At 47.8% G+C, this 23,735-nt stretch overlaps 2 protein-coding genes across 7 annotated transcripts; both read right to left on the reverse strand.

Moving 5' to 3' along the window:
* Positions 1-816: 816 nt before the first annotated feature.
* Positions 817-16,213, reverse strand: secisbp2l (SECIS binding protein 2-like). 5 transcript variants are annotated; one of them, XM_047041754.1, is made up of 18 exons: positions 16,012-16,213; positions 11,982-12,181; positions 10,654-10,981; positions 10,359-10,554; positions 9,011-9,249; positions 8,871-8,895; positions 8,667-8,776; positions 8,354-8,464; positions 7,981-8,079; positions 7,689-7,856; positions 6,896-7,037; positions 6,576-6,742; positions 6,278-6,410; positions 5,991-6,153; positions 5,095-5,315; positions 4,626-4,780; positions 3,955-4,174; positions 817-3,594 (listed from the first exon to the last, which is right to left on the reverse strand). In XM_047041754.1, exons 1-18 carry the CDS (start codon positions 16,030-16,032, stop codon positions 2,963-2,965), a joined length of 3,330 nt encoding a protein of 1,109 aa, XP_046897710.1. In that variant the 5' UTR covers positions 16,033-16,213; the 3' UTR covers positions 817-2,962. The 5 variants fall into 5 exon arrangements, with proteins under 5 accessions (XP_046897710.1, XP_046897709.1, XP_046897711.1 ...); XM_047041753.1 differs by having other exon boundaries at positions 10,359-10,551; positions 11,976-12,181; XM_047041755.1 differs by having other exon boundaries at positions 10,383-10,554; positions 11,976-12,181.
* Positions 16,214-19,203: 2,990 nt separating this feature from the next.
* Positions 19,204-23,460, reverse strand: LOC124482262 (COP9 signalosome complex subunit 2). Of its 2 annotated transcripts, none has more exons than XM_047042751.1 (13): positions 23,332-23,460; positions 22,672-22,785; positions 22,435-22,512; positions 22,200-22,325; positions 21,967-22,053; positions 21,568-21,645; positions 21,260-21,434; positions 20,952-21,130; positions 20,813-20,865; positions 20,385-20,482; positions 20,213-20,295; positions 20,061-20,119; positions 19,204-19,703 (listed from the first exon to the last, which is right to left on the reverse strand). In XM_047042751.1, exons 1-13 carry the CDS (start codon positions 23,383-23,385, stop codon positions 19,559-19,561), a joined length of 1,329 nt encoding a protein of 442 aa, XP_046898707.1. In that variant the 5' UTR covers positions 23,386-23,460; the 3' UTR covers positions 19,204-19,558. The 2 variants fall into 2 exon arrangements, with proteins under 2 accessions (XP_046898707.1, XP_046898706.1); XM_047042750.1 differs by having other exon boundaries at positions 21,967-22,056.
* Between the last annotated feature and the right edge of the window lie 275 nt (positions 23,461-23,735).

The following is a 23,735-nucleotide window of genomic DNA, read 5'->3' on the forward strand; positions in this document are numbered from 1 at the left end:
CAGCACACACACGCACACGCACACACAGATACAGTGTGAATCCTCTCCTGCTCACCAGTATATGAAATGCTGTACCTGTCTATAGTGCCCTCTCATTGAAATGATTCACCATCTAACCAAGCATGGATACTGGGAATAGCACTGAGAGGGCTCTACAGTCCAGATTTGATCCCTTCACAAACCAACGCTCGGCGAAGACGGCGGTCAAATCTGATTTCAAAACCAGGATGGCTGTCCAAATGACATGGAGGACAACATTTCTTAAGTTGTGACTTGAGTAAGAAACAGCCATGAAAACCCAGGACCCCAATCTGCTACTGTTAAAGAACAAAGCAAGAGAATTGAGTAACATTCATAAGTATATTTAAGGCATCAGATATGTAAATATCCTGCGTAACATAAGTGGAGGAGGGGGAAGTAGCTAAAGCTCTATATTTGCATTTCCGTGTGAATGTGTGTGTGTGTGAGAGCCCCAGTTATACGAGGGGAACTGATACTGCATCTTGTGTCCTTAAAACTAGTAGTAAATGATATAGGGTGAATTAGCCCCACAACCCAAGGGCTCTCCAATGATTTCTGCACAAGAGAACACATTTAAAACTAACTGAGTTCCTGCTTACTGATGCTATCCTCCCAGATGATCATGACCATCAGTAGTCCATTGAAGAAATCATGCATAAGCATTGAAGGATTTCTGAAAACTTGATTGGGACTCACTCTAGTGGTTGTACAGTGGAACTACGTAAGGAAAATGTGTCTCCAAACTAAGCTTGCTATAACATCTTGCACCACATGAACATCACAGAAACAAAAGTACACATTTATTTAAACAACATTTTAATGATATTAATAATCAGTCCAGATAGTCAGTTAATAGTTATAGTATGAGAAATAGCCTCTACATATAGCTAGTGCTGTACAGTTTTAAAGAACCATTCTTAAATATCTATATAAAGACAAGGACCACGATGAAAAAGTTAAACTTCATTTAACCATTTTTTTTCACATTAGTTACAAGATCTTTACTGGTATTGTATTTACATAGTGCAAAGAACACACTTGCCATAACTGCTCCAAATCACACTTTGATGAAAGTAAAAATTTGACAAAGTCTGCACACTGCGTACCTTTTCTCAATCTAGACAAACCTTCATAAAACCCCAGCTCATGTAGAATCCCTCCTCCTCCTCTCGTTTCTTATTGCACACCATCCAACTAGCGGCGGTTGTACAGAATCCACCTCACGACACTATCCTCCAATTTCAAAATACCCTCATGATTAACTTTGATTCATACAATGCAATGTAGTTTTTCCTTCATCAAATGGCTTTAAGATAGATCTTTAGTACACTGTAGTCCCAACATGTCTTTTGTACAATTTTATTTACATGTTTTTTTAATTTTATTATTAATTTACTGCTGATATGCATATTGTGTGGTTTTCTCCTGTGTTGGCTCCTCCCCCTAGGTCAGGATGGTGGGCGGGGCAGGGTGTTGGGCGGGGCAGTAGGCGGGGCATCGGGCTGGTGAGGGGGGCGGAGCCTGCGGTAAAGAGCTGGTCTGAATGAAGACTGGAGGTTTAAACGATACTGTCTCAGCTGGGAATCACACAGCTGTCATGCACATCTCTGACCACAGCTACTTACACAACCCCACAAAAAAAGAACAATCAAATAAAAAAAGATTGACATACTCACACGCGCACAGACACACAAGAACGTGACTGAGACACAATCCATCCGACACACCGCTATACCAGATAACAACCAAACGATAACTAGAGGGCTACGCTACGCTACACAGCTGCTAGCCACTGAAGACTAGCGCAGAGCACACAGCCCAAACAGGTTCACACAACAAAACCAATATTACAGATTACAGGAGCAGTAGAACAACTTATACATGTTATATACATGAAGACTTGTTCTAGTTTCAGTTTATGTTAAGACGTAATCTCATTATTTATCTTTAATTCGGAGATACGGGATACAATGGACAAGAGTCAAGGAATAATGATTAATGATTACGAGTGGTTGGGTGGGTCTCACTGTGAGTACACTAACCATACTGCACAGAAACTGATAGTGAGCAAAGGACACACAAGGAACACACACACGCCTCTCCCTCCCAAACACACAAATACACACACTCCATGGGGGGGGGGGAAACGCAATACAGATAAAGCTAATGAGCACCTATAGGGATGGTGTCATAATGGGCCCGTGACTGACGCTAACCAGCGCACGCACACACACACACACACACACACACACGCATCTGTAAACTCTGTTGTGTAATAACGTATGAGGAAACGATGGATGTTTTGTCTGTGAGGATGATGCTAACAGCAGAGGAGGGGGCTCTGGGTGTTGAGTGGTGTTACCAGGTTTCATGATCAGCCTGGGAGTCTAAACCCCTCCCTGGATCACCTCCTTGGATCCCTCTCTCCAAATGTTCGGTCTCACACAGAGTAAAGCCTTTCCTCAGAGTTCAAGTGCAAACCTGGGGGGTCTGGAAAAGATGGCTGCTTCCCCCTTCACAAGACTAGACAGCTGCAGAACACTTGTCTGTTAATACATGGGTTATCCAGCAGAGGGAGCCAAAGTTCTGTTCTGACAAAATCTTGGATGCTTGGTCTGTTTTTGTTAATGGGTTTGTTGGCTGTGTGTATGTGTGTGAGTGTGTGTGTCTGTCTGGGAGTGTGTGTCTGTCAGTGTGTGTGTGTGTGTGTTTGTGTGTGCGTGAGAGAGTGTGTGTGTGTGTGGCCAGTGATGGGCGTGCCTGTGTGTGTGGGGTCGATCTGATTCCTGAGATTACACCTGGTGTCTGGAGTCACACACAGGGGACAGCTGCTGGTTCAGATGTTAACAAGTGAGGGGAAGGGGGGGGGGGGGGGGACGGACGAGAAGAGGGATGAGGGAAACGAACAGGGTCAGAAAGTGAGAAGATGTTGGAGGTCACATCAACCAGTGATCTTCTTGGCCTCCATCTGCTCCTTGCTCCCCGGGCCGCTCAGCGCCAGGTCGGCTGAATCCAACTCATCCTCTTCCTCGCTCTGCCCTTCTTCCTCCTCCTCCTCCTCGTCGTCGTCCTCCTCGGTGCTGTCCTGGCTCTTCCCCAGCTGGAAGTTCTCCAGCGTGGTGGACACCCAGGACTCGATGCGGCTGCTCAGGGGAGGAACCTCCACCGAGATGGGCTCCGGGGTGTAATCTTCCTCCTCCTCGTCCTCCTCCTCGGCCTCCTCCAGCATGCCCGGGACCAGGGTGGAGGTGGTGGAGGTGATGGAGGAGTTGAGCTGGTCACGGCAGCTCCCGTCCAGAGAGCCCGTCTCGGTGCTCTGCTGGGAGGCCAGCTCCAGGCGGTCGTCGGCCCGGCCCTCCTCCCTGTCCCCTGAGCCCAGGGTCGAGGGCCCTGCCCGGGGCTGGAGGGTGGCAGGGCCCGGGGGCAGACTGGGGGCCTGGGTGGGGTGGTTGGTGGAGGAGGACAGGGCTTCTCCGTCCCTGTGGGAGCTGGAGGAGGGAGCAGGGCGGCTAGGCTCGGGCTCCACAGGCTCCAGGGCGTCGGACGACTCCACCATGCTCCTCCAGTTGGTCTCTGAGGGGAAAGACGACCCAAAGATGGAGATTAAGTGTCGGGTTCACATCGAGGTGGAGTCTTTCAAACGCATCTCTACGACGGCACCACTGCACTCTGAAACTCACTATTTCAGGCTAAGCTCACTATGGCACACGCCACGAGGGCTTTTCTAACTTCACCCGAACATCTATTCAGCGGCGACAAGCGCAGTGCAAAGCTCGTTGTTTCTGAAAGAGGCCTCTCTCCGTATTTCAGATAAGCCAGACCCTCGTGAGGAGACTGTTTTCAGGCGGAAAAAAAACAACAAAAAGAGAGAGAGAGAAACGGGGAGAGAGAGAGAGACGGGGAGAGAGGAGAGATAGATTCAGCGTTTCTTACCGTACTCCTTCTCGTTGACCTCAGAGATGGGCTCAGAGATGACGGAGCAGAAGGAGATGGCGGAGGCTGCGGAGGGGTTGCGAGAGTGGCCCATGTGATGGGGGACCTTCTTGTCGTGCTTCAGGGCCTCCTCCGCCTGCTCCTGCTCCAGAGCAGACACCATGTCCTTATAGGCCTTCCTGGCCTCCTCCGTCAGAGACACCAGGCGGTTAAACAAGCTCTGGGCGGGGCGGAGGGGGAGGAGACGAGAGCGGGAACGAGGGAACAAGAGAAAGGAGGGAGGGATAATACAAGAAAGTGAGATGGGGGGGGGGGGGGGGGGGTAATATAATTGCATCTTCAGACTTTTTACTTGTCATTGAAGTTCCTCTTTGCAGTACAATCTTCAACTAGATGAGGGTTTGACTAGCTGTCCTAGATGAGGGTTTGACTAGCTGTCCTAGATGAGGGTTTGACTAGCTGTCCTAGATGAGGGTTTGACTAGCTGTCCTAGATGAGGGTTTGACTAGCTGTCCTAGATGAGGGTTTGGCTAGCTGTCCTAGATGAGGGTTTGACTAGCTGTCCTAGATGAGGGTTTGACTAGCTGTCCTAGATGAGGGTTTGACTAGCTGTCCTAGATGAGGGTTTGACTTCAGGTTAAACCCAGCGGGCTCTGTGGGTCTGTACGTACCTCTGCTCCAGAGTAGTTGAAGATGCCCACCACGCTGACAGGCACCAGCTTGTTGACGCAGCGCCCCAGGGCCTTCCTGCCCAGGGCGAACACAAACGGGATCTCCTGCTCTCTCGCCATGGCGATGACGTTGTACAGAGCTTCGTCCAGACCCCCTGCACCAGCACACAACACAGGAAGTGATGCGTACTGAATCTACAGTGCAGTAGAGTGTGCAGTTATCACTTCCACCACATCGAGTGGCTCAAAAAGTGGTTGTCTTTAGCCCTCTGTTTGGCTGTGTAGAGCTGGTCTGTACAAATAGCTTAATTTGCTACAGTGGCCTAGTGCCCTCTTGTGGAGGGTCTTTAGGTTAATAATTAAAGAAGCAATCTTGACTTTGTGATCAATCCCCAAAGAAAAGTCTTATGTGTTTGTTGATTGCCTAATCTGTGTGTGACGACAGCAGAGGAGAACATGGCGCTCTGACCTTTGGCCTGGATCTTCTCACAGTTGGGGGAGATGAGGACACACTTGATCTTGTGCAGCTTCATGTGTTTGGTGACCTCCCGCAGTCCCATGACCAGCCTGCGCTTGGCCTTGGCCTTGGACGGGTCCTTCTGGTAAACGCGCTCCTGGAAGCGCACCAGCTCCTGCAGCAGCAGGGTCACGCTCTCGTCGATCTCCTTGTTCAGCACCTGGTTACAGTACCTGCAGGGGAGCAGCCACACGGAGGCACTCAGCAAACGCACATGAAGCTCTGAAGGACTCTGAGCCACACATGAACACACTGTGCAGCAATGTGGCACATCTTTCAGGGTCAGAGAAATATAAATCCATAATACTTCTGTTACAACACACACATACGCATGACAGACGGACCGGTGCGTTTCCCGAAACGTAATCATCAATACAGCGAGGTGAACAAAACCAGAAATCATTGATTTCAACCATTGACTTGTGCTCCATGGACCGATCTGATGGGTCACATGGTACAGTGCAGTATGGGGTGAGGGGAGGGGCTTCTGCTGTATGGAGGTTGGTCAGAAGCTCCAACAGCAGGATGCGTTAGATCAGAGTGGGCTGGGACAAAGGGCCTACTGCAGAGGACAGCGGAGGACAATGGACTGCTTGTCGCCTCGGCATACATCGTGCTGACAAGAGAGAAGTTAGCCAGGCATCTGTGCTAAACTCTGGACAACCATCTATTGTATGATCCCTCCCTTAAAAGGAACCCGTTAACTTCTGCAAGAGCTTTAAAAAAATGAAAAAGTTTTTCTCTGTGATGTTCGGAGCTTGCATCCCTCATAGTTTTGCGTTGTGCAACCCACTAAACGTCTTTCTAGAACATTCCCTTCCTTCCCCTCGGACACTCTGGTTACTCACTCTCTAAAGCGACGGCTGTGTATCTTGGTGATGGCGTTGGCGGCCATGGGGCTACCGATGCCACTGCTGGCAGGGGAACCCTGGGAAACTGGAGTGATGCTGTAAGGAGAGTTCTGACTGGCCGGCGACAGGGATGCATCACTGGGCATGCTCAGACCGTTCTCTGTAGGAGACAGGAAACAGAATGTCAGGGGAGGGACGGATCTGTGATAGGACAGTGGTAAAACATGACACTTGGGAGTCTTCCGTCAGGCGACGTCCCTGACCCCTGACCCCTGGGCTCTCACCCTCCTGGGAGGCGGGCTCTCGCGAGAGGTCGTCTGTAAAGTACAGCTCCTCGTCTCCCTGCTCCTCTTGTCCTGAGGAACCCTGCTCCACACAGCTCTTCCCTTTCTTCCCTTCACGCTCCTTCAGAATGATCTAGACCCGCCACAAACACAGGGAGAAGGGATATATATGAAGGGTTCAACGTGGAGCTGTGTCGAGGCTTTCTCCGTAATCATCTCAACTCCGTCCGAGGTTTGGCGTCCTTCTCGACCCCCTTCAGGACAGTGATAAGGAGAGATGAGTCCCGCTTCCCCTCACCTTCTTCAGGGCGGTGGGTCGTTTGACCTTGGGGACCTCCCTCTCCTTCCCCCTCTTCAGACGGGGGGCGGTGGAGTCCAGGGAGTTGTGGGGGGCGGAGTAAGGCTGCTTCAACATGGCAGCCACGTTGGTGGAGGCCGAGCCGTGAAACGGAGGCGCCGTACCCACTGGAAGAAAACACACACAGCGGAGAACCTGGTGACGACGTGTCTCTCCACTCAGGACAGGTGTGTAAGGGCACAAGGACAGTGTGTGTGTGTGTGTGTATGTGTGTGTGTATGTGTGTATGTGTGTGTGTGTGTGTCAGTGTGTGTGTGTACCTGTAAAGGACAGTGGCTTTGTGTTGGTGAGCTGCTTGGCCTTCAAGGCCTGCTGTTGTTTCTCCAGAGCAGCCAGCATGTCTCCCAGGTCCAGCTGGACTGGAGTCTTACTCTTCTTCCCTGCAGCCTTAGTGAGCGCCTCCTGCAGGCCAGAAAAGGAACAGCAGTTTTAGATTCTCGAAAAAGAGCAACCTCCCTTTTATGCTGTGTTCACACGCAAAGCAAATTATTTGCGCGAATCGCTAGGACCCAAAGTTTTTTTTCCGTTGTCAGCTGTTTTCTTCTAAAACGTCAATGACATCTCATCATTGACAAACTTTTTCGACACAGGGTCACCTGAAGCGAAATACGCGATAAACGCGAATACCATTTAGAGATCAAGTCAATGTTTGCATTGACTTTATCTGGCGGCGAGAACAATTCTCTTTGTGTTCAGTGTGAACACAGCATTACAGATCTGAAGTCACTAGATTTGTAACAGGAACGTATGTCAGGCTTTCATCTTTTATAACAGAATTAACACCACAAACTAATGAGGCACTACTCTAGACAGATCTGTAGCTCTCAGAATCAGAATGGGATTTATTCATCACGAAAGTTTGCACAGACAAGGAATTTACTTTGGCAGGAAGGTGTATACAATAAACATATAGGAACCAAACATTTTAATATGTGGACTATCTATACTAAGGGTACATAGTACTGCTAGTTTATGTACCCTAAGTGGAATTAGAATTAAATACAATTTACAGAAAAATTAAATAAAAAGCTAGCTCCAACTGCATGCTGGTACCTGGAGTTTTCTCTGCTCCATGCTGATCTCAGAGTACTCCTGTGCTGTTGCCAGGGCAGCAGCCAGGGCCTTCTTCCTCTGGCTCTTGGCCCTCTTGGGGACAGAGGTGGTGATGGGGATGGGGGTCTGGACGATGTTGATGGGGGAGTTTTCTGGCAGATTGTCCAGCTGCGGGGAGGGGGGGGGGGGACGACACAGATCAGTGGGCTGCAGGATTGGTTGGGGATGATGGTCGTAGCCGTAGAAGAACAGTTAAACTGGGAGGGGGATGGTTAGTCATCATGTCTCTCACCAGGTTCTTGGGGAGTTTGGCCTGGGACTGGGCCGGGTCTGGCTTGTTGTTACGGAGTGCTGCCGCTCCTGTTACAAGCTCTGGGAACTCATCCTCATCCTGACAAACAGAGAGCGAGAGCCAGAGAGCGAGAGCCAGAGACAGAGAGACAGAGAGACAGAGACAGAGACAGAGAGACAGAGACAGAGACAGAGACAGAGAGAGAGAGAGAGAGAGAGAGGGAGAGGGAGGGAGGGAGGGAGGGAGGGAGGGAGGGAGGGAGGGAGGGAGGGAGGGAGGGAGGCAGGGAGGGAGGGAGGGAGGGAGAGAGAACATAAACATGCAGCCCTTCACAACCCATCTTAAAGGCCTGTCTCACATAGACCGGTCTCACCTCAAAGTAGAGGGGCTCAGGAGTAAGCTCAGACCCAGGGATGCCTCCTGCCTGCAGCCTCCTCTCTGCCAGGGCCGGGCTGGGGCGACCGGGGTAGCCTCCCTGGAAGTCCTGGAGGAGGGAGGCACAAGTAGGCCAGGGTCAAGGGGAGGTGAGTCTGAACAGGTGAGGGGCTCAGCTTTCAGCTGCCTGGGCTTGTCATGTGGATGTAGACTGCTGCTGGGTCAGACTGTGTACACAGGCTGTGTAATGGAGCCGGGCCATCGTGACAGAGCCTCGCTCACTGTGACCCAGCGTTGGAGTGTCTGTGTACCTGTTGGAAGTGCCTCTGCTCGGGGATCTTCCCTGCTCTGTGGAAGGCTGGGTTCCTGTCTCCCCAGGGCTTCTGGGTAGCCTGGGAGGCCACGTTCACACAGCTCACTGCTGCACACACACACACACAAACAACACATGATCACACACATACATTAACACATTATCAGTCTTAGGTCTCCATCTACCATCAAGCACAGCTTACCCGTCATTACGCCAGATTCCACGCCCTTGAGAGGAGAGGCAGAGAGGGAGAGAGAGAGGTTAATATAAGTGTCACTGACTACTCGAGCAGTTGCAGAGAGGCTGGTTCTCAGGGTTAAGGCCGGGTGTGGGTTGGCGTACCGTGGAGGCGGTGGAGGGCTCGGCGGCGCGCTGCGTAGCGCTGGCGGCCTGGTTGTGTTTGGGGCTGCAGTAGCCGCTGTCGCTGTCGATGTCGGCCTCGCTGGCCCCCTGCTCGCTGGAGCTCTCTGTGGGGTGAGACGCCCGTCTCCTCCGGGGCCGGTTCTTCCAGAGCAGGGGGCTGGCCCGCTCGGACGCACAGCGCTCGGACGCACAGAGCCCCGACGCCTCGCCGAGGAAGTCTGACGGGAGCAGAGACAGACCTCGGGTTTCTGAGGAGCTCAACTAGACTGGCCAGAAGTGACGTGCTACAGTATGGAATCCGAAACGGGCAGACATAATTCATCGTTTGTTGGTACAACTGGATTGTCTGCATTCCTCCTGCGCTGGGAACAGGAAGGATGTCGCTGAGTCCCCCCCCCCCCCCCCCCCCCGTACACCTGCTGTCAACATGCTCTTACCGACAAGGCCGGACGCTTCCTTCTTCAGACCTGTTTGAGTGACAGGAAACATTCTGGAAACAGACCTCACCTGCATCACTTACAATCAAGTCTGTGTTTGTGTGGTGGGCATTGTAGTTGGCCAACAACAAGACTGTCCAAACCGGTATAGTTTAGGGAGATGATTTATGACATGTCGAGATATTTTTACCCCCAAGTCAACATTCATTGGAATGAAAACCTCAAGGTCACCACGACTCAAAATCTCAACTGCTTAGTCATGTCAAGAGGCTACTCTGAATACACATGACAGGTGATGTAGGGCTTCACCTACGTCAGGTGATGTAGGGCTTCACCTACTTCAGGTGATGTAGGGCTTCACCTACGGTTAGACTTCCCCTGTGCGTGTCCATTCATTAAGCCCAACACTGCCCTCACATTATACAGGTATGCAACAGGCATTCCTGCACTTGTAGTCCAGGCCCTGCTCACAAGGGGCTCTGAGAGTATAGATCCTAATACACCACAAAGGCCTGGCTTTAGGGCTCGCAACTAACCTTTTCCTCACCGTCCCAAAGTGCATAATTAACCGTCCCATACTGAAGTTGACCTGTCCCAAAATGTACAATCTTGTGTTTTGCATTCTGTCATGGGTCTAGGGGTTAATTGCAACTATTTAAGTAATCCATAAGGTCGTGGGGCTCAAATCAATGTCTGAATTTCAATGTGAATACATACACAATAAAATTCAAAATTTTCTTTCATGTTTCATGGTGGGAGAAAGCCTACAGTTTAACAAAGACTGTCAAATACAGACTCATTTCAAGGCATTATAGAGAAAACGGACTATTTTCAACATCAGGCCGGTGATAAACAGAGTAGAGATTGGACTGGAGTGCATGGTACCGTACTGGGGGGGGCACTGGTGTGCATACCGGTCTGCTGAGCAGCGTCCACGAGGAGGACAGTCTTGGTCCTGCCGTCGGGCCCCGAGGCACAAACCTCTTTCTGCACCGCCACACTCCTGGTGGGAGGGGGGCGGCGGGACCTGGGGGGCTGGCACACCCCTAGCTGTTGCTGCTGCTGTTGTTGTTGCTGCTGCTGCTGCTGCGAGGGTGGGGAGAGGTTAGATGTCCGAGGAGGTAGAGGGGCGTACGGTGCTGAAAATAACGGACATGTGGCACAAGGAGCAGCGACGTCACTCACCTTAGGCAGCGCAGCCGGTCTGATCATGCCCCTCCCTCTCTGATTGGCCAGGCCAAACGCCTGTCCCAGAGGGGGCTGTCTGTCGCTGCCATCGGCTGATACGGGACTCAGCCCCCCAGCCTGAACGGGGCCGGGGTACGCTCCAGGGAAGGGCTGGTAGAAGCCCATCATAGGGGGGCAGGGAGCGGGCATGATCTGGTAGTAGGTGTAGTCGTTGGAGACGGGGGGCTGCGGGGAGGACAGGATGGGGTAGGCTAGGTACGGGCCACCAGGGCTGTGGTTGGGCTGCTGCCAGCGTAGTTCTCCTCCATTATACATAGGGTGCTGCCTGGAAGGGAGGGGAGACAGGTTAGAATATATATATCCTCATTTTAGTTTTTATCCTTTAGTACATCAGTAAACAAAACGGGAACAGATTTGAACTGCTTGACTGGTGTGACTTGGTGTGTGGAGTATGTTAGGACAGGCTGTGTGTAGATCCACTGGCCCTGAGCAGATAAGGATCCAGCTGACATTTTGGCAGCCAGCGTTGTATAGCGGGTATTTCCTGGTATTCAAAACGGACAGGAACGGAACAAAAGAGCGGACGTGAGCCCGATGCTGCAGATCACCCCAGACAAAGAGAACGCCAATGGAAAAAACGATGGAGGCCTTCTCTTAAATCATGGAGGGAGAGGGACCATTAAAAAACAGGCCATTTACAGCACAGGGGTGGGGGTGGGGGGGTGGGGGGGGGGGGTGGGGGAAGAAAAAAAGGAAGGTGGTTTGGGTCCAATAAGTTGTTGGATCTGATGTGTTGACCTCTCGTGTGAAGAATACAAGCTCACCTCCATGCTATTCAGTACTATTCAGCCCGGTGTAGTAAACAGTGGCGTGAATACGTTCACATGGGTAGAAAAGGCAGTGCTCGGTAGAGCTGAGGGCCAGAGAGGGGTGGGAGGAGCCTGGGAGAGGAAGGCGTTTTCCCTCAGGGACACGAGCTGCTCTCCCACTGACCCAGGTCACGGCAGCTGGAGGGGGAATGTTATCGAGTGCTAGAAATGTTCCTGTGTGGGTGAGAAGGAGGTGGTTCCAGAGTCTGACTGTGTTCCTCTCTGAAAATACACCTCAGCGGTGTCTGAGTTAAGACCAATGATTAAGATCAACGACAGCGTCAGTGGACAGAAGTAAAACTACTACCATCACTTATCTGTATTTGAGCAGACCTACAGAAACCCTCCTAACCCGGAGCGAACTGCATCATCCTACACACAACTTTTCAGACTCCCAATCTCCGGCCTTCTGCGCTCCGTGGAAGTAGGGTGCTGTAGTTGTGGCTGTACCTGTACCTGTTGGGCTGGTTCTCCTGGACAAAGGGGTAACAGGTGATGAGGTAGCTGGGGATGGGGGTGGGCTCTCCCCCTCCTCCTCCTCCCGCTCCGCCTCCTTGTCCTCCCGTCTCTCCAGACAGCCTCATGCTGATCAGTGTTCCTTCTGGACCTTTCTTCTGTGGGATGAACGGTTCCACCTCGGCTGAAAGCTTCACATCCTGTGGGGAGACGCAGACAAGACAGACAGACATGCTTCAGACAGCCGACCACAAGATCACAAGATGACTGCGTGGAGGAAATGAGAGCCACAGAGGGTTTTATTAGTGAGGATGTGACTCTGCTTAAGTTTGAGTAACAACTGGTTTGGCGGGGGGGGGGGGGGGGGGGGGGGGGGGGGGACTATTGGCCCCCATTTGAACTAAAAAAATGGCACAAACAAGGAGGAACCAAACAGCATTTTAAATCAGTCCCTACTATTATTGGAAAGACAGATGTCCTGTGGCCTTACACAACTTGTCATAATTGACATGTTACCAAACCAGATTATCAGTACAGGTAATAACTGACATACCTGATGGCTAAGCCCAACAGTATGTCAACATTACCCTTGCCAAAACTACATTTGGGTTGTTTGTTACTTTGACACCACTTCATGTCTCTTTCGGTTCCTCTGAGATTGGATTTGCCACTGTTGACAGTTTTGACATTTACAAAGTACACATGGTTGTATATGTACATTGGATATTACAATAAATTGGTCACTTGGTCACTGATTATGCCTTAATCTTTTACATTCCAAAAAACATGCCATGCAAGTCTATAAGACATAGATTAAAAGTGTTAACCCCTTGCCCTCAGGCTTCCTTGTTTAGGCCAACCTGACAGCGATCAGAGCAAAGAATCACACCATCCTCTCACATACACACAGAACTGGACTGAGGGCACTACTCATAACATACGGCACCTCATGCAGACACAGAATCGCCATCAAGCTTGAAATTACAGTTTAAACTAGTAAATGAAAGCTCTTATGGACACTACAAGTCCTTCAGAAACAATCCACACATTTTTGAAAGGCTTCCAGTGTGATTACTGTCACTTATCAAGATTTAAAAAAAGGTATGGCTTACTCACAAGTCTAGAAGGGCTTGTTTTCAGGAGCACCTTGTGTTTTAGTAGTCTAAATCCCTGGTTAGGCTTATTGTTAAAGCCCACAGAGGGGATTACTAACGAGGCTCTAGTCCTGTGTAGTCTAATTGTCTAAGGTCGTACCAAAAGCTGTTGGTCAGTGAGGGAGTGGGAAGGTGGGTGGTTGGGTGGGTAGGTGGGTGGGTGGAGCGAAACCAATAACCCCACTGGAATCAAAGAGGAAGAATCAGACCCACTTTATCTCCCTTCTTAACCTCCTGTTGCATTGTCTATCTTATCTCAGTCTCAATTTGGTGTTTCCAGTTCCTAGTCAAAAGGTAATATTGAGCATCATCTCAACAATTGTTCAAAAAGAAACACAGATTTGAGCTGGTTAATCCAACCTGACTTCAAAACGTCTTTAACTTTCTGTCGATGGCACCACCTTCCTGGCTTGTTAGCCCACAGCCAGGCCCGTTAGCCCACAGCCAGGCCCGTTAGCCCACAGCCAGGCCCGTTAGCCCACAGCCAGGCCCATTAGCCCACAGCCAGGCCTGTTAGCCCACAGCCAGGCCCGTTAGCCCACAGGCCCACAGCCAGGCCCGTTAGCCCACAGCCAGGCCCGTTAGCCCACAGCCAGGCCCGTTAGCCCACAGCCAGGCCTGTTAGCCCACAGCCAGGCCCGTTAGCCCACAGCCAGGCCTGTTAGCCCACAGCCAGGCCCGTTAGCCCACAGGCCCACAGCCAGGCCCGTTAGCCCACAGCCAGGCCCGTTAGCCCACAGCCAGGCCCATTAGCCCACAGCCAGGCCTGTTAGCCCACAGCCAGGCCCGTTAGCCCACAGGCCCACAGCCAGGCCCGTTAGCCCACAGCCAGGCCTGTTAGCCCACAGCCAGGCCCGTTAGCCCACAGCCAGGCCCGTTAGCCCACAGCCAGGCCTGTTAGCCCACAGCCAGGCCCATTAGCCCACAGGCCCACAGCCAGGCCCGTTAGCCCACAGCCAGGCCCGTTAGCCCACAGCCAGGCCTGTTAGCCCACAGCCAGGCCCGTTAGCCCACAGCCAGGCCCGTTAGCCCACAGGCTCATGCCCTGAGCTGCAGCTGTGTGCAGCATCCACCTCTTCTGTCATTCAGCGATGAGCGTGGAGAGTTCGGAGTTCAGAACACAAAGAGCATGTACTTCCATTCTCTGATGCAGAGGTCGGAATGCATGAATTGAGCATCAGTGCAGCGGTTGGTCACACAGACAGCAATTGTTTCCCCTACTGTCTGGGGGCTGCACTCTCTGACTAATCTATGGTCCCTGACTGTCCCACAAAGAGCTGGGGAGACAGAGCGCATCCAGCACAATGGCTAACTGTACACTACAGTGGCATATCTGATCAAATAATCGACATTTAATTCATAATATTTGTTTGGTGTAGCAAATGATGATAGGGGAGGTTGTTAAGAGGGTTACAGCTGAGAGGATGAGATGAGGAGAGTACCACAGCATAAGCTAATTACACAGAAAGTAATGGGACTATGCTCAGGACTTACATTCTGGGCAACATGTCTTAGCAGCGAAATGTCTGTTTAGAACACCAAGATGTATCCTCAGAGGTGACAAAGAAAGACGTACGGTTTTGGACTACTTTGATTCATAATTCAGACATTGTAGCTAAAGTTACTGATTGCTGAGCAGCAAGGGCATTGTGTGTGTGTGTGTGTGTGTGTGTGTGTGTGTGTCAATAGCAGTGATTGTGGAAAGGGCACTGAGGTCAGGCCCAGATGTTGAGTGGGCTGCGCGGCTGACACTGGGGGGGGGGGGGGGGGGGGGGGGGGGGGGGTGAAAACTGGTCTAATCAATGTCTTGTCTTTCACCCTCACATTCTTTGAAAATATTGTGGGGTGAGAAAAGAAAGATTGGACTATCCTATATACCATGTCATGGTCAGTTGGAGTTGAAGTGTGAATAAACTGCTTAACATAGGTCATGTAGTGCTCAAAAACTGACACCCTAAATGCATGCAATTACCCGAGTCCATAGGTTATCAGTAGCGTTTACAATAAACAGTAACACGATCTTGGAGCTAATCTGCATTTCAGTGAATTACATTGCTCAACACTTGCTCAACACTGGAATGTGACAAATGCAGAAGAACCGGACATTCCTCTGCAGCACAGCAGACGAAACGTGCCTCATCTACTACAACTACATACGCATTACATTGACTGTCAAACTAGTATGGTCTGAGTTAACTTTAGGTCAAATTGCTTCCAGGGAGACAGTGGTAAAATACGGACTTGCAAGTGTCACACAGTAAACGCCACAGCTTGTGCAGACTACGTCAATCGTAATTACTTACAATTCGAAGTTGAAAGCTGAGTTGTCAAATGTGTTGACAGTCCTAACATCAGCTCATGTTTTGAATGTAACTTGCAATCCAGCACTAGCTAAATCACGTTCTCATTGTCAGCCGGGCGATTGGTGATGTACTACATTAAGTTATACGTGCTAAACTGCACAAAGCCAAGAAACGGGCGAGTATATGTAGCACTAGCGTAGTTTCCGAACTAAATGTATTTGTCTGCTAACTAGCTAGCTACCTCTCTGGCTTAGTAGAAGCTAGCTAACTAGCTAGCGGCATCAGGCTACATATATAGCTATCCAGGCACCAAGATACGATGGAATGTGTTCATTAACTGACAGCTAAATCAATCAGTTCATATACACTCGAAGAGTACTGCATGTAAATACTGGTTTTCTACTACCGTAATATAAAAAATAAACGTTAGCTCACGAATATACTTCTGTTTTGGGCCTCCCCATTACTACTATTACATTAGCTTAGCTATCTAGGGTCGTGCTAGCTAGGTTAGCTTGCTCATAATCAATACCAAGAAAATGATCGCAAGCTTTCAAAGAAAAGCCTTTTTACCTTGTTGTCACTAGCGTCCATGTCAGTCACTGATACCACGACAGACCCTCATTGACCACGATGTGGACGTCAAGATGTGGGTGATTTAATTTTCTTCATTGTAAGTCTTAAACCATTTGTATCATACACACCCAGGTTGTATTGCACCCAAGTCCAAACTGTTGCTGTTGAAGCTTCGCTTGTGGTTGCAGCTGCCTGACGCGTACTGCTGTCAACGTAGAAAGGGGAGTCATCTGGAACGGAAGCCAAAGAGGGTCAAAAGTAAACCACAATTACCCGTTTGACTTGCACGCAGATACCTGAGGATTTTGAGAGAATAAAAATAAAATATATAGCACTATATATATATCTTTTTTTCTTTCTTTCTACATTGCAGATTAATATTGAAGACATCATGGCTGGACCTGATGTTAGTTTCCTCCAGGATCGCAATGACTCTTGAGCGACTTGTTGCTCTTGTTGGTTTGTTACCGTCTTAAAATAATTGTACTGGCTGTGAAATATATTATTGTTGCTTGCTTTTCCCACAGGTACACTCTAGCACTTTTGAGGTTGTGCAGAGGCTGGCCTAGTGCACAGTTCTGTACAGTGAATAGGCCTATTCGACTACAGTTCTAATCCATATTATGTAGTGAATGATGGGGGAAAAGAAGCTTTCCAAAGCAACAAGCTATTTTAAACAATTGTGTCAAATTGTATCGCTTTTTCGAAGTGTTTGATACATCTCCATAGGGATATCTGCTGGTCTGTTCATGGTATGGCCAGAGACAAAAGATTTGTATGGCTCTGGTCCGAAGCATCGACGGGTGATCACGTGTTTTTTGTCAATTTGAAGCCATGCTAGACACTTTTGTATCGGTACCCATTGCTTGGAAAGGACGATACAGACCAGAGCCATAGAAAAAGAGTTTTTCTATGGCTTCCCCCTCTTTTTCTATGGCTCTGATACAGACCATTGGCAACGGCCCCGGTGGATGTAGATGGTATTGCATTTCCGATTTGCTAGCCGACTGGTCCGGTCGTTTTTAGCTAGTTTTTTTTGCGTAGTTGGCAGTGGTGGCCATTGGCAAGTCGGGGGCCGAGCGTTCGTATCCCGTGGTATGTAACGTACCTGAGGAGTGGATTTCACGGTTTTCGCTCCGTTACACTTAGCTCCAGCTCACAAGCTCAAGACTGGTTGTCGCAAAGGTGGTATGACGTGTCGTGTACAGCTAGTTGCAATCAGAGCCATAGAAAGCCATTAGCCATTTCTATGGCTCTGGTTGCAAACATGCACGAGTTTTCTGAGCGAGGAACAAGCTTCTGCGCAAGATCCGAGTCGGTCTGGAAAGATGGCGCAGTCCATGTTGCGCTCTCGCTTGCCTCACAGCGCCACTGAGCACTTTTCACAGAAATGAATGGGGGTGCCATCTTGGAAGAAAAATCTAGATGTGTCTTGATATATAAGTGTATGGGTCGACACCGCATCGTGAGCACGGCTTCGAGTGCAATATAACTAATGTTATGGCAAGAACCATTCAATTAAGTAAAGAGAAACGACAGTCCATCATTACTTTAAGACAGGAAGGTCAGTCAATCCGGAAGATTTCAAGAATTTTGAATGTATCCTCAAGTGCAGTCACGAAAACCATCAAACCCTATGATGAAACCGGCTCTTACGAGGACCGCCCCAGGACAGGAAGACCAAGAGTTACTTCTGATGCAGAGGATAAATTAATTAGAGTTACCAGCAAAGGAAACCGCAAATTAACAGCACCTCAGATTAAAAGCCACATAAATGCTTCGCAAAGTTCAAGTAGCAGACACATCTCAACATCTACTGTTAAGAGGAGACTACGTGAATCAGGCCTTCATGGTCGAATTGCTGCAAAGAAGCCACTACTGAGGAAGAACAACAAGAAGAGACTTGTTTGGGCTAAGAAACACAGGAATGGACATTAAACCAGTGAAAATTTGTACTTTGGTCTGATGAGTCCAAATTTGAGATTTTTGGTTCCACCCGCCGTGTCTTTGTAAGACGCAGAAAAGGTGAGCGGATGGTTGTGGTTCCCACTTTGAAGCATGGAGGAGGTGTGATGATTTGGGGGTGATTTGCTGGTGACACTGTTGGTGATTTATTCAAAATTCAAGGCATACGTAACCAGCATGGCTACCACAGCATTCTGCAGCGACATGCCATCCCATCTGGTTTGCACTTAGTGCACGGGCGGTTCTACACGGGGGTCTACAGGGGCCAGTGCCCCTGTAAAAATGTCCCTGCCCCCCCCCCCCCCCCCCCCCTGAGCTGACTGAATATATATATATATTTATTTTTACACGTTTTTCTTCTAGTAGCCTAACCATCATTAAACGAGGAAGGGACATTGCAGCCTTTTTTGCCCCAGTAAATAAAAAAGCGAGAGAAACATATCAAGGTATTGAGTGAGCTGAGGAGCTGGAAGAGGGAGAGCCAGAGCCGTTCGTATGATTTTAATGTAAAGCAAAATGAAAGTTTTTAATGTTTAAATGTCATTTGTTTGTTTTTTAGTGTGCCCCCCTGATTAAACACTGGCCCCCCAGTAACATTTGTCTAGAATCGCCACTGGCTTAGTGGGACCTGCATTTGTATTTCAACAAGACAATAACCCCAAACACACCTCCAGGCTATGGAAGGGCTATTTGACCAAGAAGGAGTGATCAAGTGCTGCGTCAGATGACCTGGCCTCCACAATCACCTGACCTAAACCCAATTGAGATGGTCTGGGATGAGTTGGACCGCAGAGTGAAGGCAAAGCAGCAAACAAGTGCTCAGCACTTCTGGAAACCCCTTCAAGACAGTTGGAAAACCATTCCAGGTGACTACCCCATGAAGCTGATTGAAAGAATGCCAAGAGTGTGCAAAGCTGTCATCAAAGCAAAAGGTGGCTACTTTGAAGAATGTAAAATATAAAACATTCTGGTTTGATAAGCATTTTTCATCTCCATCATTCCATGTGTTCCTTCATAGTTTGGATGTCTAAAATATTAATATGGAATGTAGAAAACATTAAAATAAAGAAAAACCATTGAATGAAAAGGTGTGTCCAAACTTTCCACTGGTACTGATAATATATATGTCAGTACCAGTCGAAAGTTTCTGCATTTAGGAATCCGTACATTCAAACGTGAGGACGATATCTGCATTCATTGACTTATTAAAACTGTCATCAAATGTTGAGGCAAGTAGCATTTAATGTGTTTTTAGTGCTGCAAGTACCACAAGTGCTGTATGAGACACATAATGAATTTATACACACTGACAGTTTTGTGCATCCCTTGAAATACTGTGTGCATCACCAGCTCCTACAGGTACATAAATCCGATTTAGGCAATACAAAATGAACATAGCCCTGTGAAAAACTAACCAACGGGCTTGAGGAACACGCAGTAGCAACTCACAAAACTTATGTGCTGCTCCTCTCAAACCATCAAGTTGCATTCAATGTTTCATAGAAAGACGCATTAAAACATGCCATTCTTTGTTGAAGTTCTTTTCAGTTTTTTTTTTTTTTTTACTTGAACATATAAATCATGTGAGTTTGCTAACAATGGCTTGGTTGAGTGAGTTAAGCTGGTTTGTCCATTTGTCTAAGGCAGTGTAGCGCACCCCTCCTCGTTTCTGGTAATCCAACTCCAGTAGCTGGTTGACTTGGTCAATACGTCCATGAATTGTGCTGGAGAACATAAAATAATATTAGATAATAAATGGTACAACCAAAATCACACATTAAAACACTACATGTACATTCATACAGTATTGGATAACCCAATAGCTAATGATAAATAAATCTATTTTGTTTTCCTTCAACATGATCAAGAAATAGGAATAGTTTTGACAAAAAGTAGTTGTCTAGCAGGATTAAACTGTGAAATGCAGCACAGAGCATGGAGTGATCATGAGTGGAAACTATTTGGAAAAAGTTATGAGGAACTTAAGTATCGGTGAAACATTTACATGAAAACAACTGGTTTGACCACAATTGTATCATTTGATTGTATGATGATACATGGATGACACATGGAAAACTTACTTATCCAAAATGCATTGCACCAGCAAACTCTCCACATCACACACGTCAATATTTAACTCCTGAAACAGAGACAAGACAGAAAGTTATTGTGTGTTGCATAAAATGGGTGAACTCAATGCTCTAACATGAAGCGAGCAATTAGATGTGCCTACCTTGGAGATGAATGGGATGTGTATTCTGGTATAAGGCTTAATGAGCTTAATAAGCACTTGAGTTCTAATGTTACGCAGGAGCTCTGGAAAGCAAAGCAAAGATTGATGAGACAGACCAACTTAGATGCTGGGTAAGAGGGTGTGTAACCATCCAATCACGTCCTCCACTGACCCTCTATGTGCTCTCTGATGAAAGGGTCATCCATGATGCTACTGTGATTGGTTTTCAGAATCTTCTCAAATTCAGTGATGTCATTATTCTGGTAGGCGCTGTAAGGGCAAACAGTCGTGTTGTTACAATCCATACATTGTGCTGTTACAATCCACAAACAATACAACTTCAGTCCTTTTCCAACCCAATTTCTAAATATTAAACTTTTTAACGTCAACAAGCCCTCCACTCCACAATTAAAGGGTGTGGGTTTAGGTCACATGTTTACTCAAAATGTAATCTCCAATGCATGCAAGGAAATGAGACATCTTTAATGAACAATGGCTGATTTGGACAGACATGGAAGCCCAAGACAAAGAGTGACAGGTCTTAAGAACAACACATTGTAGAGCTGAACCACTGCAGTGAACACCCTCAGATCAGCTTACCTTACTAAGTTTGTCATGGCAAGGATTTCTGGATCGTTTTTGTATGGTTTGGCCTAAATCCAAAACGCACGGTCAGTAAAACAAATATAAACACAATTTCTCTCTTTCACTGTCTGTAATTTCCGCTGTGGTTGCTGACCTCCTGAGAGTCGAACGGATTAATGCCCGACTTCATCAGCATGTTTGCTAAAACCAGGTATTTCAAACACGTGGTCCGCCTGGGACTGCCTGACTCGTCGTAGTTCTTAAAGGACTCGAAGAAGTCTGTGTGAGCCTTCTCAAACTCCCCCTCTCTCAGGTGCATCTTCCCTCCACACTCTGCACAGAACAACGGAACCACAGGTCAAGAGACAGCGAAGGTCACACCGGCATGCTCCGCTAGCTGTCGGCGTGACCCATAACATGTATCTGTTGGCGACCAGTTCCGTTCGCTCTGGGCAGCTTTACCTCTGATGACGCCCATGATGAGAGGATGAGGGATGGCAGACTTTATGTGGAGGGACTGCTCGTAAAGGGCCTTCAGCTTCTTGTTGTTCTTCTGAGCCGTGTACATCTGGATTTCCAGGGCATAGATCTCTAACAGCTGGGTGCCTTTCTTGAGGTCATCTTCCCCGTCATCTGTCTGTATGGACACCAAAAACAACCAACTCACCAGATCAGACCAGTCTTGATATAGTCTTCTAATGTGTGTATTAAGCTCTGTAGTGTAGAGAATCAGGTCTGCAGGGCCCACAGATACTACTACAGATTCATACTTGGCATGACTGGTGCAGCTGTCTGAGGATTTTCTGTAGCTTTCCAAACTCTTCCCGCTCCAGGTACAGCTTTCCCAGCTGGAAGTGAACAGCAGAACTTGATTACATTTACATTTAGTCATTTAGCAGACGCTCTTATCCAGAGCGACTTACAGTAAGTACAGGGACAATTCTCAGAAGCAAGTAGGGTGAAGTGCCTTGCCCAAAGACACAACATCATTTTGCACGGCCAAAATTGAACCGGCAACCTTCTGATTAATAGCTTGGTTCCCTAACCGCTCAGCCATCTGACTCCCTTGGCCTTTATGGTCTACATTCAGGACTTGACAGATACATGCATGTGGGGTCTAGATATCACAAACACCAGACACACCGAGATGACTTTTCTCAATTCTTTACCTTTGTATTTGTTTTAAACCATAGTCTGTCATTTTTGGCATCTTTCAAAGCATCGAGAGTTGTTTCATAGAACTCCTGTAGTAGATCCATCTGAAACACATGGAAGAGCGAGACGACAAATCAACTGTTTCTTTCAGACTCAATTCTTGTGAATTACTCTTTTGCACTGGATACCGTATGTGATTTCAGAAGCATAACTTTCTTAGGAAAGCTGCCTTTCCTGAGACCCATACCTGTTTGGAGGTGGAGATGTAGTCAAGAATAGAGTTGATAGATTTCTCAGAGTAGTTCCTGGTAACAGCACTCCGTATGTACATCAATAACTGCTTGTATCTGTTCATCATCTCTGGAAAGTTAGTCTGCAGAGTTGAAACATACAAGAAACTGTTCATCAAAAGTCTTTGTCAAGATGCATTAATCAAGTATGTATTTCCGATGTATTATGTATTTATAGTTTTCCTTACTAACCAACTTAAAGTTGATTTTGATCATCTGTTTCAGCGCTTTGAATCCCCATTCTCCCTTTTCCCCCTCCAGCTCCAACACCTGAAAAACCCATGACCATTTAGATGAGTTAAAAATGATTAATATTGCAGAAAAAATTGCAGACCAGTTTTAAAGTGGTGTTTTGTTGAGAAAGTTTCAGTTTTGTGTAACTTCAAACTGTAAAGAAATTGCTGTAACCGTGAGAATGTTTTACTCCACCTTCTGAAAGCTGCTGAGGGCTGCTTTGGGATCATCCTCCTTTAAGGCTTTAGAGTTGTAGTATTGATTTTCCAAGTCCACATTGGGCTCTGAGTTGCTGTCCTCTGAATATTCCTGAATAGTGATATATGATACATACAAAATATTTAATCCAAACTAGATATAAATATTTTGCCGATATGGTCCGTGCCCATAGTAGCAACGTCGTTAGCTAGCTAGCTGTAAACAATAACACACTAGCACACTGGCTATATTAAGCACTAACGTGTTTGCTAGCTACCGGTATAGCTAGTGCTAGCTAGCTAGCTAGCACATTGGAAATAGTTAAGCTAACTAACGAGTTAGAATAGCAGATGTGACTACATGAACCCAACAACTAGCAATCACTTATGCACACTTACAGAGAAATATGAATACATCGTATTCTGCTATACTGTCAATTATCATAGTAACTATGATATATCATGCAAAGAGTTCCGAGATGGAAACGAGTATTCTGTTAGCGAGCTAGCTAGCCTAGCAGCCGTGTTGGCCTTGGCTTTTTTACACCCCCTCTGCTAAATGACAACACCCAGTGCACTGCATGCTGAATGTCTGAAAGCAAACCATATCTACATCTTAACATAGTAAAGCCACATATGTAATGAATATTGTTTCTACCAGATCATAATCCTCTTCATCGTCGCACATGAAATCATCTTCCATGTCAGACATCTTGACAGGATAACAGGAGCAAATCCAACCGCGTCGCACAGCACTGAGGCACGTTCTGCCCTGTTTGTGCAGGAAATCAGAATGGTAGTTCTTTTCTCTATCCGTAGATGGCACCATCACATCAACTTTACCAGTAGACATCAAACTGTCAGTCTTTACTTGGTAAAACCAATATAATACCGCTCTATAGTAGTGATATATTAATAGGTACATTTTCATTCAGAGATTAACCTTACACTAACGAAAACGTAATTAGTGTGAAAGCTGAAGAGAAGGTTTGGGTCAGCTTGGGTCGTCTACTCTCGCTCTCCCCCCCCCCCCCCCCCCCCCCCCCCCCCCCCCCCCCCTCT

This window comes from Hypomesus transpacificus, chromosome 19 (assembly GCF_021917145.1).
Source record: "Hypomesus transpacificus isolate Combined female chromosome 19, fHypTra1, whole genome shotgun sequence".
Classification (NCBI taxonomy): Eukaryota; Metazoa; Chordata; class Actinopteri; order Osmeriformes; family Osmeridae; genus Hypomesus; species Hypomesus transpacificus.